The sequence below is a fragment of the Drosophila subpulchrella genome, chromosome 2L, assembly GCF_014743375.2.
Source record: "Drosophila subpulchrella strain 33 F10 #4 breed RU33 chromosome 2L, RU_Dsub_v1.1 Primary Assembly, whole genome shotgun sequence".
NCBI lineage: Eukaryota > Metazoa > Arthropoda > Insecta > Diptera > Drosophilidae > Drosophila > Drosophila subpulchrella.
The window spans coordinates 5059150-5078915 of record NC_050610.1 but is presented as its reverse complement, the minus strand read 5'-3'; the positions used below and the strand labels follow the sequence as shown (position 1 = coordinate 5078915).

General features: G+C 43.0%; 3 protein-coding genes across 4 annotated transcripts; 1 reads left to right on the top strand and 2 right to left on the bottom strand.

Annotated features, from left to right (window-relative positions):
* Window positions 1–64: 64 nt before the first annotated feature.
* Window positions 65–1811, top strand: LOC119547098 (alpha-ketoglutarate-dependent dioxygenase alkB homolog 6). Its single transcript, XM_037853801.1, has 2 exons — window positions 65–222; window positions 287–1811. Exons 1-2 carry the CDS (start codon window positions 193–195, stop codon window positions 950–952), a joined length of 696 nt encoding a protein of 231 aa, XP_037709729.1. The 5' UTR covers window positions 65–192; the 3' UTR covers window positions 953–1811.
* Window positions 1136–2809, bottom strand: LOC119547097. The gene has a single exon (XM_037853800.1). The coding sequence runs from the start codon at window positions 2713–2715 to the stop codon at window positions 1837–1839; it is 879 nt and encodes a 292-aa protein (XP_037709728.1). The 5' UTR covers window positions 2716–2809; the 3' UTR covers window positions 1136–1836.
* A 434-nt stretch (window positions 2810–3243) lies between these two features.
* Window positions 3244–19748, bottom strand: LOC119547095 (unconventional myosin ID). Of its 2 annotated transcripts, none has more exons than XM_037853796.1 (10): window positions 19612–19748; window positions 18858–19027; window positions 9857–10159; window positions 8359–8578; window positions 6581–6806; window positions 6134–6517; window positions 5994–6073; window positions 4511–5926; window positions 3960–4117; window positions 3244–3904 (listed from the first exon to the last, which is right to left on the bottom strand). In XM_037853796.1, the coding sequence occupies exons 2-10, from the start codon at window positions 18944–18946 to the stop codon at window positions 3736–3738; spliced, it is 3045 nt and encodes a 1014-aa protein (XP_037709724.1). In that variant the 5' UTR covers window positions 18947–19027; window positions 19612–19748; the 3' UTR covers window positions 3244–3735. The 2 variants fall into 2 exon arrangements, with proteins under 2 accessions (XP_037709724.1, XP_037709725.1); XM_037853797.1 differs by having other exon boundaries at window positions 19099–19682.
* Window positions 19749–19766: the final 18 nt, after the last annotated feature.

Sequence of the window (19766 nt, the reverse complement as noted above, 5' to 3'; positions counted from 1 at the left end):
GAAAATGTACCTAATTTTAAAAGCCGCGGCTAGTTTTTGAAAGTATTTGCAGTAAGAATAAACTTCAATAGAGCACGGGCACTCTTGTTTTCACAGCTGATGCGAAATTCAAAGCCCAACAAAAGTATTGATTTGCAATAACCGTAGAATTAGCTTAGCGTAGCATTCCGATAGATAAGCGTAGGCGTAGTAATGGATTTCACGGGCTTTGAAGTGCGCAAGGTGAGTTGATAGCCTGGTGAAGATCGAGTGGAAACCAGTATACATCCTGCCTTATCCTTTCCAGTGCCCACCGACTGCCATGTACATTCCGAACTTCATCACATCCGAGGAGGAGCAGCGCATCCTGAGCCAGATCGAGCGGACTCCGAAGCCCCGATGGACGCAGCTGCTCAACCGCCGGCTGGTCAACTACGGCGGTGTGCCGCATCCCAACGGGATGATTGCCGAGGAGATTCCCGAGTGGCTGCAGAGCTATGTGGACAAGGTGAACAACCTGGGCGTGTTCGAGTCACAGAACGCCAATCATGTCCTGGTCAACGAGTATCTGCCGGGCCAGGGGATTCTACCGCACACGGACGGACCTCTGTTCTTCCCTATCATCTCGACCATCTCGTGTGGGGCCCACACCGTGCTCGAGTTCGCCAAGCGGGAGGACACCTCCGCGGAACCAGAAGCTGGCGATGAACAGTCGACGGCGCCCCGCGAGGTGCGCTTTAAGCTGCTCCTGGAGCCGCGCAGCCTGCTCATCCTGAAGGACACGCTGTACAGCGACTACCTACACGCCATTGGCGAGACCAGCGAGGATGTGCTCTGCGACCGCATCTGCAACTACGATCTGTGCGAGAACACCTACAAGATCGGCGACCACCTGGTCCGTCGATCGCCCCGCATCTCCCTCACCATCCGCAACGTTCCCAAGACCAGCAAGATGAAGCTCAAGTTCTGCTAGGCCCACTCCGCACTTGCATAGATGTTGTTTGCCATCGAATACAGATTACACAGATGTTGACTAACCGCACGTTAAACGAACCCACTGAAGGCACCCATTGGGTCCAAGGACTAGGATATTCCGCCACCTGAATCTTCCGCTAGATGTTTAAGCACTCGCACTAGCACACTAGCTCGCAAGCAATCAACGTTGGCCCACACAAAAGTGCTTTATTTATACCGTTGGCATTGTGTACATATATAAAAATGTTTGTATTACGTATTACGGAGCAATAAGTTGGCCCGATCGGCGAACAGGCTCGAGCCGTATCCTTGGATTCCGCCTGAACGCCGGCGGCTTTTAGATTTAGTTACGCGAGCAATTGATGGGAGCAATACGTGGTTTAGATTTGTTAAATATGAAGTTAACTATATTCGTATTCCGTCAACTGATTTTGATTACGAAGTTCTAGAAGTTTTCGAGGTTTCATAGAAACCTAGTTGATCTAAGCCCGAAATTCAAAGAAATTACTATAAGATTAGGGCAGACTGATAAGATATTTTCTTCAAATTATCCAACATGATTGCTTTAATTTATCATACACTTTCTTCAGAAGAACATTGTACACAAATGGTTTGTCAGTCTGGTGTCTAGGGAAATTCAATTAATATTCGACTGACGAAAGCAAATCATAATGATTATCAGTTGACGAAATACCACTTATATGTATGTTGAATGGAGCACACGCAGCACATCGAGTTCCATATTCGTTTGCTCCATGCTCCGGGCTCCCGTGTCCAAGTGTATTTTTGTAACCGTTTTTTCCACCGCGCACCGCAAAAAGAGCGAAGAGTTGCCAATAAACGTTACTGTCCACCCACTGATCCTGTAATCCCTCTCATCCGTTAGGCCTCCGCCTCCTGCCACTCCAGCCGGAACTCCCGCTCGAAGACCAGGCGGTCGTAGAGCCTCACCTCGCTGATCCGCGCCGAGATGTCCAGCCGCAATTCGCTGACCGCCAGGTGGAAGTTCTGGCGCACGGTCCGCTGTTTGTCCGGCGTCAACTGGTTGAGCGGTTTCCGGAAGATGCTTATTATGCGTTGCAGATGGTACTCCACGCTGGCACAGCGACCGATGCAGACCCACAGGTTCTCCGGATCGTGTATGTTGCCTGGGAAACGGGTGCGCTGGTCGAAGGGCGCCTTCCCGGATAGCAAGGCTCTCACCTCGGCCACGATCTCCTGATGCGTCTTCAGATCCCGAGTGCTGAGTGTGGTGAACTCGTACTTGTCGCAGAAGTACATCAGCTCGGAGATGGCCACCCAGGCCTGGGAGCAGAGTGTGGCATGGTGATTGGACCAGTTGGAGTAGCCAGCCGGACTGGAGGACTTGCTGGCCGCAGCAGCAGTGGTGGCGGATGAGGAACTGGCATTGGGAGTCGGAGAAGTGCTCGGGGGACTTCCTGTCTTGGGTTTGGCCGCATCCAAGCCATTTGTGGACTTTCTCTCCGTGCGCTGCAGCTGCTCCATTTCCCGCTCGTGCTCCTTGGCTCTTAGATAGGCCTCTTTCTTCTGCTGCAGCTCCTGCAACTTGGTCAACTTCGGTGGTGAATAGGACCTTGTGAAGATCGAGGACGGAGCCGGCGGATGAGCAGCCGGCTCGCCATCTGTGTGAGCAACAGAAGACCCGTTCGTGTCCAGCGATGCACTGCGTCCGTACTTGGCCCTATAGCGCTCCAGCGTGTCCAGCGAGAAGCTGAGCTCCTTCTTGATGGCCCTCTGCATGGTTTGGTTTTCTGGCTTTATGTAATCACCTTGGGTGTTTCGGTGCTTCGAAATGCACGCGTTCCCTTCGAGAATTTACAAGCGAATGCGAGCGAACATTCCGCTTGAAGAGAGACCGATCTCTTTATTTTTATCTTTTATCAATCGGTGGCGAGCCATGTGCACTTTATTTCGGTCTCTGCCAATACATTTTGATTCGCACACACATGCGTATGGATATGTTTGGATTTGAAGCACCATTTGCAAGATTCACAGATGCAGATACGAAAATACCGAACGCACATTTTGAGAAACTCATGCCGAAATGACCGAAATGTTCAATGGGCTCAAGGTTGTGATCAATTCAGGGATTTGAAAGTCCTTTTGCCACAGAAATTTAAAAATATTTTTTTAAATTGTATGTACTCATCAGAATTTTGCGAACCCGTTCATTAAAATTCATTGTGGATTAAAGAAAAAAGAAATTTGGGATTAGGAATAAAAGATACCTTAGATCCTCCAGGCTATCACCGCTCTTCAAGTACAAAGTTTACAGTTTTTATTTTGTATATTATTTAAATAATATGTATTAATTGCAAATGGCACACATATGTTCGTGAATTTTGTTTTAAGTACAAACTTTTGTTTCGCTGATCATTACAAAAGGTTTTTGTGTGCTGTGAATCATATTTGAAGAAATGCACAGAGTACATTTAATACTTTCGTTATGTTGTCTGCCAGCTCAACCGGCGGAGGTGGTCCTCTCACATGGATGGTAAATAAATATTGCCTTAACACATACGTAATAGAAAAATGTACAAAATTATAATCAAATTGTCGATTAAACACACAAAACAGATAGTACTAACTAGAAGACGTTTTAAAAACTACAAAGCGAGTGTTAGCGGAAGGCACGGTATACACAGAGTTGACTTGTCCGGTAGGACAAACGGGTCACAAGTAGAAAAAAAGGCTGGTTCGCCTCGTCTTATAACTAGGTTCCATAATTTACAACACACTTGGGGAGAAAAGAAGCTCCCCCTAAACGCAATACGCCGCTGGCACCTCAAAGATGATATTGCCTTCTTTGTGATGGAAGTTGGGAATCTCCACATTGGACGCCGCCTCCACAGAAATAGTGCGGGCCTTGTCCTCCAGGCGGCAGGCAATATTATTGCTCACATTCACACGCAACTCGGTTCCGGTGAGGCTGGAAAGGATTTATTTTTAAATCTGCACTTTGGAGTCTACGTCATTTTACTCACTCATGGTACTTCTTGCAGACAATGCCAACCAGCTCGCCAATGCGATCTTCCTTGAGGGGCGTGTATTCTCCCTGCAGGGAGAATACCAGATCCTTGTTCTTGGGAGAGTGGAAGACGATCAGTTGATCTCGGCCAGGAGTTACGCTTATGGAAGTCAACTGTAAGAAACAAATTGGATTAAGGTGATTTCAACGTGGAGATAAATGTGTGGGGACACTTTTATATTAAGTTTAAAAACCACTCGGGTTCAATTTCCTGTTACTTTGAAATACTATATAAAACGATGGCCTTATAACTATCATACTGTACATTTTTAAGCATTAGGGGTATTTTTTTAAGTTGGCGAGAAAAGTATAATAGATTTGGCCATCAGAAACAGTTTCAGAAGAAGAATATGTCTTTAATCAACATAAAACTATTAATATGCATATTCTAATGCTAATATACCGATACCAACATCTGATATAAGGGCTTTAAAGATATAACTTTAGGAAAGTTAAACCAAAAATGACATATATTGTTAATCAGGAATGATAATATATTGTACCCACCTCTCTAATTCCAATGTGGCGCTTCATATCCTTAAACTTCTTCTTGATGCCTTCCAGTTTGTAGATGGTCGAGTCGGTGACAATAAAGGCGCGATCCGACTGCTTGTTGTGATGGTTGAACTTCTTGGCGAAGGCGGAGAAGAGCACTTGGCGGAAGGACTCCGCGCCGGCGACTCCTGTCAGGTTGTTCCTTATATTCCGCACGCTGGTGTTGTAGGCTTCGTAGCCGCTGTTGTCCAACGAGTTGGCCAGGTAGTCGCCCACCCACCGGCGCGTTTGACCCCAGTAGGGTCGTCTTCCGGCCAGAGCGGTGGCGGCAATGATCTGGAGCCGCAACTGGGGCCACTCGTTGCGAGGATACTTGCGCAGGATCATGCATGCCCGCCAGAAGTCGAAGACTCGGTGCAATTTGGCCTCCGCCTTTCGTCCTGCGAGCGGCGGCTGTGGCCACTGGATGCTCTTGCCGTAGTCCCGCATCTGCTTGGCGTTCCGGAAGCGGTTGGCCAGCTCCTGGACATAGCTGCGCAGCTTGTAGGTCTTGTAGGCCCTCATGATAGCAATAGCCGCCTTCATCTTCTTGAAGTTCCTTCTCACAATCCATCCGCGCACCTGCTTCTGCAGCAGGGTCACGATGTTCGGGATCATCTCGTTCCGCTGCTGCTCCAGGGCAAACAGGGTGCGCGGCGAGCGGATGAAGATCTTCGTGTGGCCGTACTTCACATCCTGCGCGAAGCCCTTCTCCTCAATCAGTACCCGGACTCCATCCCGATCACTTCCGGCCCGGAAATTGGGCCACGTGTACTGCGAGATCATCTTGTAGCGCAGCAGGAACTTATCGTAGCGCTGGCGATGCACGAATCCAGCTCGACGCACACGCAAGTTCTCCAGGAGACCGAGGTAACGCACCTGGTGCTCCACACGCTCCTCATCGAAAACAGTGGAGCTCTTGATGTCATTGGGCTTGATGCAGCGCACGTAGAAGGGCTCCTTCTTCAGCAGAGTCACCACAAGATCGGCCATGGATCGCTGGAACAGGGTGCCGGCTGTCAGTGGCCTCTTGGTCGTCTTTTTGATGTCCTGGGCTCCCTCGGGCCACATCTCACTGAGGTTGGCGTCCTTGGAGTTGTGCAGCAGGCGCTTAAAGTCCTGGTACAGCGTGTCCTTGTTCTTCTCGATGAATCCGTTGATGTTGTAGATCACATCGCCGGCGTAGTGGGTGATGCGGAAGTCCTGGCGATGCTTCAGCTCCTTGTCCGTGGGCTTCAGCTGGCGACTCGTGTAGTGGGGATGCTTGCTGAGGTTCTTGTCCATGGCCCCCAGGAGCGTGTCGTCCGTCACATTGCCCACGCTGAGGCAGGCCTCGTCCATGATGGCAATGATGCCCTTGTGCGGTTGCTCTACGAGATCGCAAATGATCTGCAATGAAGGGGAAACACTCCTGGTTTAAAAATACATCCCATATCCATATTAAGCTGGAACTCACCTTGTTGTTGAAGTAGTCAATGTTGGTCCATTCGATGCCCTCCCGCTGGTACTCTTCCTGCTCCTGCTTCAGCACCAGTTCTGTAAGGGATTAGCCATGTGGTCAGGACATTCCACCAATTGAACATCCCTCTCACTCACCTATGAATAACTGCTGCAGCTTCTCGTTGCAGTAGTTGATGCAGAACTGCTCAAAGCTGTTGGAGTCGAAGATCTCGAAGCCGTAGATGTCCAGCACTCCGATGACCGAATTGAACCTCGCCTGCGTTTTGCTGCCCCGGAAGAGGATCGCCCGGTTGATGCGGGAGATGATCCAGGTGAAGAGCCGGTCGTAGATGGCCTTGGCCAGGGCATCCTTTCCGTACTCCGCCTGCGTGGCGTTGTGATCTTTCTGCATCACATTTCCGCCAGCGGCGATGACCCTTTTGGTTAGTGCAGTGGAAAGCTCGGATTCGGTGACATGGAGCAGCTTGGCCGTGGACTTCAAGTGCTGCTTGTTGCTAATTACCAGCTCATCCTCAATGGCTGTAAATCATATCCATATTAATCTATATTCTTTGAAGACATAAATTCCCTTTCAGAACTCACTTTGGAACTCCACATTTCCCAGATGCAGGACGGCAGCAATCGTCCGCCAAATGGTCTGCACCTCATCCGTGGAGAAGCCCAGGGTCTTGAAGGCGTTGCAGGTGCCCTTGTAGTCGGACTTCTCCGTCAGGATGTCCATGCTGCCCTGGTTCAAGTAGTGGTACTTGCCCGTCTCCTTCTGCAGTTCATATTGTCGCAGTTCGTTGTCGCTGGCACCGCGAAGTAGCTAAAATGGATGAGTCGGTTGGGTTGGGGGTTTTAATTAAGCCATTTCAACTATTTTAAATTAATTCAGCCTGGTCTGTGCCACATGTCCGTATCCATGTCCCAAGAATTTAGCCCAGCAGACAATTAGCAGACGTGTTAACCATAATTGAACTTCCGTTTCCTATTGTGTATTCGGAATTACAATTTCTGCAGTCTAGTTTGAAATGCGTTTCCTATAGAACTTCCAAGTAACTATCTTCTTTTATAACTAAACTATTCAAAATATTACACTCAGCGTATATTTTTGTCGATTATATCATCTTAGATAGCTGCCTTATCAGTTGAGTAATTGGGTCCTCACAACTTTTATAGATCTTAAACGTTGGGAAAGGCGTAAGCTAAATAATCAATAAAAATCTACATGCTTATCAGCGTTTTTACAGGTGTGAGTAAGGTTGAGTATTGTTTTTTCAAACGAAAAGTACCTTAGGTAGTCGTAAATTATATCTTGGCCAAGTGGGGAATTTATGGCCGGTGCAGTTGGGGTGCTAAAACATTTTATTTCGTCGTTCCTTAAGCAAGCATTCCATAATACGGCCCAATATTTATTTTGACTCAATTCGAAAATAAACAACATTCTCAGTTCCGATAAACCCAAATAGCAAACTGTTAGACTCTAACAAAAACCAGATCAAATATTCAATTTGATTAAATGTTTCCAGATGATAAATGCGCTAAATGTGTTTCACATTGATCGAATACTTTAGGAAATCGCGATCAATTATCACCTCAACAGGTTAAATTGCCCAGATCAATGGGTGGGTTTATATATAGTAGGTGGGTGCCGCCTTGAATAATGAAAAAGCGATTGAATTGTGACGTGATGGTTTTTCTGCTTAATTGGATGAGTCTCGGTGTGGCGTATGTTATCATTCTTAAGTGATATCATCGATTCCGAAGCGCCAAGAAAGTGGGCAATACAAACTAGCTGTCAGCGAGTTTAATTTAATTAATTTTTCATCTTTAAGATAATTGACACAAGAATGTGTTGTTTTCAGGCTTTAATAAGATTCCAAGAGAAAAATATCAAACTCAAAGAACACCGACATGTGTCATGAAACAGAACATTGAGAAATTGCCCGTTACTATAAGTGATTTTCCCTGTCAAAGTTTTATCAGTTACTAAACACCTTAGTCATCGAACTTGCAAATAATAAAGTAATATTAATAGCAGGGCGTATATTACGTTTGTTCCCCCTCATAAAACTGTATCACATAGCCGCAACGCTCATTTAAAATACCCACAATTGTTTACACTAAGTGGGGAAGGGCCGCACCCACAAAAACCCAGCGACAATAAATGTCTAACCAGCCGAAAAAAGCATCATCACGGCACAACCTGACACCCCCAAGTAATTGACGCCCCACAGCAGGCCCCATCCCCTTTTGGAAACCACCTCCCGAACACCTATCGTCACCTGGCACGCGTCACGCTGACTCACTTGGTAAATAATCATGTACCTAATGCCACACACGAATAGTTCACCTGGTCGTCCCACTCACCCACTCACCTGGTAGAAACTGTGGAAGTTCCGCTCGCCCGGCTGCTGTTGCACCACTCGCGACTTCTCCAGCAGGTAGTTGGTGATGATACCACCCACGGGATCCGCCTTGTAGTCGAACTCAATGTCCATGTACTTTCCAAAACGACTGGAGTTGTCGTTCCGATTGGTTTTAGCGTTGCCGAAGGTTTCCAGGATCGCATTGCTCTGGATCAGGACGTTTTTAACCCTGGAATGGTGAGGGGATAGTATGTACTATATACAAATCTCTCTTTTGGTGGGGTTCTTATCTTAAGGTCAAAGGGATGTTCTAAGCTTTTTCACTTATCCACGCTTATTCAGAATAAAGTGAGTTAGAAACGACATGTATTATATATCTTTAAGTATTGGGGATCACTAATTCATGCTTACTCAGAATAAAGTGAGGTTTAATCTATATATAACTATTAAAAAACTTATTGAACTTTGGATATCTGTAAATGGGTTTCTTTTGAATTGGATGATTAAATTTATCAAAATACGTTTTTATAAGAATAGTGTTTTTTTATTGCGGGCAAGATTATAATAATAGCCTCGTTAAAACTAAACCGACATAGTTAAAAGCGCAAGCATGCACAATAAATACCTTCTTAATGCTTCATAAATTCCCCTTTGTTCCCCAAGCAAAGTAATTTGTAAAATGGCACTCGCCCTAATCCCCCAAACTATACTAAATGTCGGTTTAAATTTCATTCGAGGCACTAAAAATTGGCAATTTAGTTGGCCATTGTGTTTTGGGCTTGGTCGTGGAGGTCTCGGCGTTTTATGGAGCGCCTTAAACCTTAAACTACGCCCAAGTGATAAAAGCTCCTTGGACAAAGTGGTTGGCTGGGGTGGGCAATTAGTGGGGCAATTAATTTGGCAACTTAAGCTGCAGTCCGGCACTGTTGTCATCCGGGGTCATGGGTCACGCGATGACCATGTCAGCGATTATTACCCATCTGGGGAATGCTTAATTACCAGGCGCCCTGTACCCAGGCTCCCTGAGTGAGAATTCCATTGCGCATTTGCATGCAAAACAATGGCAAATGTGAGTAGTTTTCTCTGGCACCGACATTTTATAGATTGAGGTTCGGTTCGGTTCCCATTGTCTGGTTCACAGTATTGTGATAAGGCCGAAAGCGTTCCATCAACCTATGCATACATAGCATATAAGCCCCGGCTTGGTGTCTAAATTGATAAACTAATTTACTATGTAATCAGTGCAAACTGCTTGGGAAGCGCTGAACTAGTTAAACATATTCGCTTTACCTAGTAATTAGGGCTATTAATTTGATTTCGTCTGACATTTAGCAATTAAAAAATAACGGAGCTTTTTCCCAACCTGCTGGCAGTTCCTAAAAGGGTTTTGCATTTGCGGTAATTATATGGAGACTAATAAAGATGTTCGCTGGTTCGTCAATGGTTTCTTATGGTTCAAGTTCAGTATACAGTATAATAAGTTCCTATAATAACATCTATCACTTACCTTTCGATTTCGTTCTGACCCTGGGCATTTGTCACCGCCGCAATGTACTTCATGATGATCTTGGAGGCCTCGGTTTTACCGGCACCGGACTCGCCGGATATCAGGATACAGGTGTCCTGCTGGCGCTGCTTGAGGACCCTGTAGGCAGCATCGGCGATCGCAAACAGATGGGGGGCATTTTCGAACAGTTCCCGACCCTTGTACTTCCGAATAGTCTCCGGGCCGTAGATGTTCATCTGTTTGTAGGGATTCATCGAGACGCACACCTCGCCGATGTATGTGTAGATGGACCCAACTTGGAATCTGAAGGAGAGAGTAATCGATGGTCGCTCATTAGTTGATCCAGTGTGTGTTGGGGAACGCATTTCCCGCAGATTACGAAATAGATTTCGACGGGTTGGGAGTAACTAAAAGAAATGCTGGGCGGGGAAGTGAGTGGGAGTGACAGGTGGGAAGCCACCCCCCGTCGATGGCGCCTGTAGCTTTCAATTCGAAAATTGCTTTTTCAACATACGCGGAGATTCGGGTTTATATGAGATACCTGCTCTGCATGACGTCGGCGATCAATATAATTGACCGATGTGGATCAAATTTTTGATCTCTTTTCCGACGTTTTTGATTGACTGAAATGGGGTGCATATGTGGATGCATTTATAGTGTTCTCAATTTGTAAGGCGCCAAAAGATTGGGTATAAAACTGTGCTGTGTTAATAAAATGCATTCGGTTCGGTAAGTGGGTCACTTTGAATAGATAAACAATGAGATACTTTCAAGTGTATCGAGAACTAACAAGTCTTTTTGGAGAATTTCTTAAATAGTAAAGGAAAGATCTCGACAGACATAAATAGATAGGTGTTCTGGGTAAAAGAATTAAATTTTATAGAACTTAGAGTCGTTAAAATAAGTTAAAGATAGTGGTATCTTGTACTTCAGAGTATCTATTGAACTATATTGTTACTAGATATTTTGTTTGTAATAATACCTCCTTACACCATTCATTATAATCGATAAAACATTGTTACTCCCATAATAATAAGATTAAGTATTGTGTCAAATTTTAAAGTGAACAAGGTTATTATCTAACTTTAATCATTAGTTTTTGAATGGTTTTGATTTCACCTAATTCCAGGTCTGTCTCAGTGAACTCATGTGGAGAAAGAGTGAAACGAATTGGATGCAAATTAGTTGTTACAGTTCCCGAGAAAATTACCCAGACTGCCCCGAAAGTAAGAGTTACACCATTACCGGACTGTAAATTACCCCAGATGAGCCACATAACCAAAGTCCAGTCCAGACTGTGCAACAAGTATTACAAAACCCATGGACAGAGTGTTTTCCCAAAACGTAAAGCAGAAATACAGAGACCCCAAATGAAGCACCCAATTACCAGACAAAGAAACGGAGAAATGGTTAAAACCAAAGACCAACTCAAACTAAGCCGAAACAAAACAGCCAACAGTTTTCGTTAGCCCGAAATGAGGGAATGAAAACGATTAAAACAATACACTTAATACGCGCATTTGTTTGTATTTATGTTTTGGCTGCTGGTTGGGGTTTTTGGTGCCCAGTTCCCCCGAACACATGTTTTTACTTAACTTTTCAGTGCTTATTTATAGACGGGGGCTGGCTCTTCTGCTTTCCGTTTCGTTTTGTGGACTGTGTGCTGCCACTTCTGTTACTTTTGCCGCCCAGACATCTGGGTCAAAAGTGTGACAGGCGACAAATGACTAAACGCCGAACCACTGAACTCCAGCCAATGTCCAAGAAAGCGTTTAGCACGCTTTTTAACTTTTTTCTGCTTTTTGGGGCCATCATTATGAGTTGCACTCAGCGGCAAAAGGGCAAGCAGCAAATGGCAAGCCTCTTAGCGAAAAGAAACCCAATCCGAAAAGATCCCATCGGCGTGATTTCTATGATTTCTATTTCCCCCAGAACCATATTGACACCATGTGAAAGGCAGTGAGAGAGTGGGGGTGGCAAGTCGCCCACGGGGCGCATGATTGACATACCGTCAAAATTTGTTTTTGGCCCGCATGACCAACCACTCGCCTTTTGCGGAGGAGGGCCTAAATGAGGCTATAGAAATTGTCAGGCATTGTCAGGTATGTGGTATGTAATTGTCAAAAACTCGTCTAGGAATTGTAAAGCTGTTCTAAATGGAATCCGTCATTAGTTTGAATAATCGTGGTCATTGATCGAATGGTATTCATATTCATTATAATAATAACATTTAAACATTTAAAAATCTACGAACCAATCAGGGAAAATTGTTATTCAAACAGTAATCAAAAAATTGATGTGATTTACGATTTATTAAATTAAAAAAGTTGCTTTGTAGATATCTGTTAAACTTTATTTAAATTTAACAAACGTTATTTTTAAATGATTCATAAATTCATAATACCTATATTAACAGTCTATGTAGCTTTACAAAGATACCGAATATTATTTAAAATATATTATTAGAAACTTCTTTCACTAGAACAATAATACAATAAATGTGTTATCTTTCAAAGTTCTGACTCATAGCAGTCAAAAAAAAAACCCAAACTTGCTTATCATTCCAGAACTCCTCACTGCACCCCATTTGTCATATGTACAATATAGTTATCTCCTTCTGTTCTGGCCCTCCAAAATACACCAAAATATTTTTATGTTATTTATTTACTCAAGTGCCAACACATGATTTCTTCCCCCTTTTTGGATTCCCCATCCAAAAAACATACATAAATTAAATATTCTCGCTGGCTTCGCACATTTTCATGTTCATTCTTTCGCGCACTTCATAAACTTGACTTGGTTATATTCATTATAACGATTGTCGTTGACTGTGAGTGTCTTTCTTTATTCAGAGCCAAATGACGTAATCAAGATAGAGGCAAAAAAAAGAAAACAAATATATCGAACGTCGTCTATACGAAATTCCAATACACAGCAACAGTTTGTTTTGATGCATTGTACAGTGTTTGAGCATTTTGTTTTACACCGATACTTCGACTATTATTACTGACTCATCTTCCTGAAACTGAGCACATGGCATTGGCATCCAATATTATTTAATTTAAACATGTACCAGTTAACAAATTGTTGGCTTAGAGCGCTAACACGTTGACTCAGCCTCGGCTACTCTAAGTGAGATTTGCATATAGCCATTAATAATTTGCAACGCCTTCTCGCGCCTCTCGATGAATCATTTGATTCTGAAAATACTACTCCACCCCAGACGGAAAATCAATAGACTAACAGTGCATTTTTCATGGGCAGAGCAGACGGCGTTCGGAAAATGTTTGGTCTGAGCTGACGTCATAAATTGGTCAACAAACTTGGCTTTTAGTGGGTCAATGTTTTTATTTGCCTTTATAGGGGTTTGTTTATTTTGTTATCTAATTGAATTTAGGCGATTTATTGGCTGTTGTATGAAAAGCACTTGGAAAGAATGGGATTGTAATGGAGAAGGGAGATATAAATATAACTATATATCTTTCTGCAATTAAAAGTCGTTCTAAAACGAACAGTGAAGTGGTTTAGGAAATAAAGAATTTCTTTTTAATTTTCTGATTCTTTTCTTATCTTTCCATTATATAAACAAAACCCGAAAGAACGCTATAGTCGACGGCCTCGACTTTTAGATACCCGTTACTTAGCTAAAAGGAGTGCGAGGGAGATGGAGATATGCATGCACCAAATCGGTTGTTTCCGAGATTGCACTATTTGCTTAAAATTAAATTTTATGATTTCTTGGCAAGTCGAGTGCCAATGATAATAAGAACAAAATCCCATTTACACTTTTAAAAAATGTGAGCGCTAGCTGGTTTTAGAGCTATGAGCCCTGCATAAATAAACTATCGCTGTGCGAGAACCTCAAGAACCTGCAACGAGTCCCAACCTTCTAGCTTTTATAGTTTCCGAGATATCAGCATTCATACCTCTTTCATATGTAGTTTCCGCCGAAACTAGTATACCCTTTTACTCCACAAGTAAAGGGTTTAAACATTAAAGAATAATGGAAAAGACTTTCCGCAGATTAAGAATCGTGTGCGATGATAGGTCAAATCCCCTCGCCCTTTTCTGAAATGCTGCCAATAATCGCATTCATGGGAACCACATCAGAGACCGAACCAGAAGAGCTGTTCCATCTCATTATTAAAATCATTTTCCCTGCGCCGATTCGCTCCTGTCTACTGACCATCTGCAGAATTTTCCCGAGAGACTTTTCAACGATGCTCCTCTTTTTCCTACGCCTCGTCTGCTATTTGCCCCTCAATTTGCGCAATGCACAATTGCATCTGGGCCATGCCTTGGAATTAACTTCAATTTACACCAGGCCAATCAATTAACAGGAGCAGAACTCTGAAAAGTCTGGACGGCGGGCCGCTAAAGATTTGTGTAAACGAAATGCAGATGCCACTGAATTTTCCCTGGACTGCTCCTACAAGCAGAAGTTATTGCAATGTGAATGACAAACATTGCCGGGCTCTGGGTAAACAAACAGAGCAGGAATTCTACGGCGTCGTCTAGACGGATAATTCTCCGCTCGCTCTAAGACGCTGCCCCTTTCCCACTTTGGAGGAGGTTCAATGGTTTATGCTCTTCTTCCGAGAATTTGCACATTAACCAAGTTTATGGCATGGTAGAGAGGAAAACACCGGCAGAAAACTGGCCATCAAATCGCAGCGGTTATGTTGGCTAAATGATTTGATTTCCGTTCCGCTATCAGAAGTGCTTATCTTGGGGAATGGGCTGCTTTGATAGACCCTTATCGGCTGAAAGCCCTCGCAAGGTGAAAAAGAGGGTGAGGACTGGGTGAGTGTTTACCCCGGGGCAGATGAAAGACTCTCTTTGAACTAGGAGATCCAAGACAATGCAACGGCTCCTCTACAAATAAACAGACAATTTCTGATTGCAGTCGGAAATCCAAGGAGCGTTCTTCAACAGGCTTTAATAGCTTTCTTCCCCTTCGAAAGGCTGGGAATTGTTTACGTTACCCGGCCTCTTTAATATTTTTCCTCATAACAAGGGCAGGGGAATATCACACGGCTATCAGCTGAAAATGTATAAATAAATACTCGATATACAATTGGCGAGAAAAAATATTGACGGGTATAAGGGGAACCTAATCCAATGGAAGGTCTCGCCGCGACAATTGCGTAACCAAAAGTTCGCTTATCACCTTGGCAGTAAGTATTAGCCATGGCTATCGAACTATACTATAGGGACCCATATAGAAACGGTTTTCTGCGACAACTTCTGGCACTTTGGTGGAATTGTGCAATCTTATCGGGCCTTTGGCGCTGCTCAAGACTCCAGTATATAAGTAAAAATAAAAGAAGGTATGCCATGTAGCGCCAAAGTCGGTTTCAGCAAATGGAAAACTATATAAAAGTGGGGATTTTTCGTTGTTGATATCAATTTCGGCTAGCCGATAAGACCGTTTGAGTGCCGCTTTTGAGTAATTCTTCAAGTGAAGGTACCCCAAAATGTTAAAATTATTGATTAAGCTGAAGCCCTCTTAGGACCCATTACTTGTAGTTTAATATTCAAAAAATTTCGGCGTTGGGATTTTTGTGTGCCTATAAAAACACTCTTAAGTCTTTAAACTCCAGTTGAAAGCATTTTGTTAAGTGCAGTGTTTATTGCCGCCTGTGGAATACTAAAATCTAAGCCTTGGCCAAGCCAAAAAGCCAATAAAATAAAATCAGTAGAAGTATGAGCACAGTGAGAAGCATTTAAATGAAAATGAAATGCAGTTTGTCGTTAGCATTGAAAGTGGATATCGCCATGTCTATGAATCATCAGTTTGTTGGCTGGAACTGCTGATATTATTTCACACAATTTATGAAGTGCCTAATGGGAAGACCCACTTTGAACCCACTCTCAACTCTTTGGTTAAGTGAGTGTTTGATAAGCTTTGAAGACTGATAGAGATTTAACCAGTCCCAACACTTTTAATTATCATTTTCTAAGAGAGGCTAGAGGTTATTAGGCTTTCTTTGTCAATCAAAATATGTATGATCTCTCAAATGTTTACCTATACTTATTTTGCTGTTAAAAACACACTCATGAGATCCTTTACCTTGTTACAAAAATAGCAATTTTCTTGATGTCAAAAAAAAAACAATATCTTAATAAACCCAAAAATATTATTAAAAATTTATAGCCCCAATAAAAGTTTCCCCCGGAGAGAAAAGTTCAACGGCAGTTCATGGAAACACCAGTGCTGTATACACTTGATCCACCCGAAATATATATAGTAGGCCAAATAAATGCGTAAACAAGTGGGAATAATGAAAACAAAACTTATCGGGCAAATAGGCACGAAATGGGGCACTCGAAAGTGATGCATGTGAGCCAAAGGGTCAAAGGGCAATCGATCAGAGATTTTATGGGGCTGTAGGCCCTCCCGTGAGGACACTCGACTTAATGACAGTCGTAAAACGTCTCCTTAGCCGAATGCCGCGAACTTGGATTGCGGCAAACAAAGATCTGGTTTGTTTGGGGATCGGATCGAGGAAGCATTTCGGTCGTTTCGGGGCAAGTGAAACAAGTTTTCTTCCAAACACATTTTTTTCGTCTTCTATTTTGTGAGTGAGTCTCGGCCAAACTGACGCCATCAACCGGTTCGTATTTTGGCTACGCCACGGAATTTTTTTTTCAGATTTCTCATTGTTGACTTGAGTATCTGCAAGATACACAGAGTGAGTCAGAGCACATGCGATGGGATTAATTATATTTAATTTTTGAATAAAATATAGTATTCCTAGGGTGCCAAATAATGTGTGTTGTCATCCGTCAGTGCAAAACAAGTATCCAAGTAGAGTACAAAATGCAGCCATTTCCCATTTGATTGATTTACCCGCACGATGCCAAATGAAAGTGAGTTTATTTCACTGGATTTCATTTATTTCTTTCACGTTTTAGCGCATTTCCCAACTACGTGTTCGCTTTTCTCGGGTTTTGGCGCGTTTTTGACCCTCAATTCAATGGGGGTTTCCTCAACTTGGTTGGCTCCGAGTTTTCCGGCTTTCCTGATAAATATTTATTAATGCGCAGCAAAATGATTTGAGTTATGTTATGATTATGCCGAGTTGTAAGGCATGAAAATCATGTTTGATATTACAGGCATTACTGCGATTATGTAATTAATCCAATTTACACAGGTTTATTTGCTTGCGATGCTTTGGTAAGTGGGTTAACGCATCTTTGACAGTAACTTTAATTACGGTCTACAAATTGCTTATGCAACCGACCAATCAACCAGGCGGTTTACCATCTGTGCGTAGACATCTGATTTTCCGTCAACTCGCTCATCAATTTCCTTTTCTAATTTCAACTGACAGCTCATTCAAGGCGAACACATTTTTTGGCTTATCAAAGCCAACCAATCGTAATTGTGATATATTGTCTGACTGTGCTGAACAATTAAATATTTTTACTTATAAAATGAATCAGTGCCTGGATTCGTACCACCATTTATTTTTAGGCATTGCAAATTATTTAGGAACAGAGAAACCGAAACAATGATTCAAATATCTGTCGTTATTTAGAACTCATTATCATAAAAGTCCAAGCGAAACATCATATTTACAAAGTTTTGTAAACCCCTGCTAATCACTTGAATAAATATGTGGACTCGACAATGTGGTGGCGAGAACTTTTCCCGATAATGATCGCTTTTACATGAAAGTTAGCGAGCCATGCGAACCAGCGACCCGGGGAAATAGATGGGGAGATACTCCAAAGGAAGCGGTTGCAACAAGTTGTTGACACTCGGAGTGAAATGAAATGATATACGGTCCATGTGGGTTGTACTGCGTGGCTGTCGGGAGGTTAAGGAACTTTACATAATGGTCATGTAGCCCCCGACGTAACCACCTGGAACCACAATGCCGGCCACACAAATATTGACACTCGAATGGAAGTTGATTTGGAGTGGGGCAGTGAGACAAGCATTTCACTTTCTTAAATATTTAACTTAGATAAAGGTAGTTGATCTAATAAAGATCTGTTTTATAACCACTTCAATAAGAATGTGGTATTTATTTTATAAAGTATTTAAAAGTATCTCGTTTCTCTATAATACCTCCCCCTTTTTCCGAAATACATCTCATTCCATTCTCAAATTGAATTAAAAGGCCGCTAATGAATGCATTAAAAACCGAAAGTCATGGCACAAAAAGAAGAGTTTAACACTCTAAATGGGCATGCAAATGGGTCCATTGAGTGCGCTCTGGAGTGGAACCGAAAAGCGTTCGGAATGGGTTAAATGGGGGAGATAAAGTCGGAGACGTAGAGCTCGTGTTTAATTGAAATGCCGATAAGCAAATCCAGTTTAATCAAGTCGGAAAAGCCAAGAACACAGTAACCAGTTTTTCTGCGTGGCAATCGATCAAAACAGAAGCCTTGAACTAGACCAACAACTTGTGGAAAAGTGGTTATTAAAAGGGGAGGAGTTCGGGCCATGATGGGGGGTATTCGGAGAAGTAAACAGAGGACAAGGCCACCAGAGGAATCAATAAGAATGGTGGACAGCGCCAGTTGGTAATATTTTGCAAGACTACATTCAGCTTTTACTTGGCGTGCTTACACTTTTTATGAGAATGTTTTTTTATGGGAAGTATTGCTAGAACTTGGAGCATATAAGCGGAAGTCCCTTGACGCCATGAAAGAGTTTTTAGCTGAGTAACAAAACAATATGAATCATTATCAGCTTTATTTATAAGAATATCCAAGGTCAGACATTTTATTTTGATATGCACAATGTATTTATTTTAAAACGTAAACATTATTGTTTAAAGTCTAGCAAAATAACTTCCCGTAGTTAAAGCACTCTTTACTTGTATATTTCATTATTAAATATAAAAGTACTTGGGGTCTTTGGATCTATATTTTTTAGCGGAATATACTTTCTTATTTATCTAGAAGATTTCGATCTTATTGAGCAATTTAATGATAGGTGCTTTTGAAGGTTTATGAAGATTTGTATCTTCAGAGTGTTTCTTACCGTTTTCGCAGGTTATCCATGAACTTCTCCATGGACACATGATCCAGGAGGACGAAGTCCTGCACTCCTGCTTCCCGTTGCAATGCCATGGTGTCCTTTGGTCCTTTTTACTGTGCTCACGAGCGGAGAGATCGAGAGTTCGGCGATCGAGAGGGGTTGCTTATTGCCGGCTGCAAGGGCAAAGGTGAGAGTTAAAACTCAGGTAAGAACGTAAGGAATATCGCGCAGAGACAACACACACCGAAAAAGAAGCCGCGTTCACTTGGTTTTTGTTTTGCTTTTTATATTTTACTTTTTTGTTTGCCTCGCCTTTCGCGTCTCGCTTCGAATTTTAAATATATATTCGTCTATATATTTTTTTCGTGTTGTTGCTGCCAAGCGATTTTTATGTTTTATGAGCCAAATTTGGCCGCTTTTGCTGATGCGACGAATAATTTTCGCTGTGACAACACACACGGCGACGAAATCGGAATCGGGGTCCCACGAAGAGCCCGAGATCAATAAAGAATATTTCTGGACCGATCGATCGCTCCCAATTGGAATGGAGCAAGAAGGGGGAAATATCGGAAGCAACAAAAATAACGAGAACTCGATCAGGAACCACTCTCCACCTCTCTGAAAACCGCAAGTTTCGCGACGTCTCCCGATATAAACATTTATTTTAGGATCTCCAGCTAACGATTTACTGCGATCAAAAAAGATCTCTGATCGGTGTGAATAGTCCGGAATGCAGCCGATAAGTAAGCTTGCCCACCTGGAATCAGTTTCGGCTTTTTAATAATAACAAACGGCCGTCGGACAACCGCGTTCGACCGGATCCAATGAAATTTGAAGAGGGACTGCGGGTAAACTTTTGAAATATACTTGGCGTAATTTCGCGTCTGAGAAATTGCCTAAAGTGTGCACTCC

Coding starts and splice junctions, on each gene's coding strand:
- LOC119547095 (XM_037853796.1), bottom strand. CDS start 18,946: ATGGCATTGCAACGGGAAGCAGGAGTGCAGGACTTCGTCCTCCTGGAT. Junction 5,927..5,993: donor TTGACTACTTCAACAACAAG/GTGAGTTCCAGC, acceptor CCTTCATTGCAG/ATCATTTGCGATCTCGTAGA. Junction 3,905..3,959: donor GTCTGCAAGAAGTACCATGA/GTGAGTAAAATG, acceptor AATCCTTTCCAG/CCTCACCGGAACCGAGTTGC.
- LOC119547098 (XM_037853801.1), top strand. CDS start 193: ATGGATTTCACGGGCTTTGAAGTGCGCAAG. Junction 223..286: donor CGGGCTTTGAAGTGCGCAAG/GTGAGTTGATAG, acceptor TATCCTTTCCAG/TGCCCACCGACTGCCATGTA.
- LOC119547097 (XM_037853800.1), bottom strand. CDS start 2,715: ATGCAGAGGGCCATCAAGAAGGAGCTCAGCTTCTCGCTGGACACGCTG.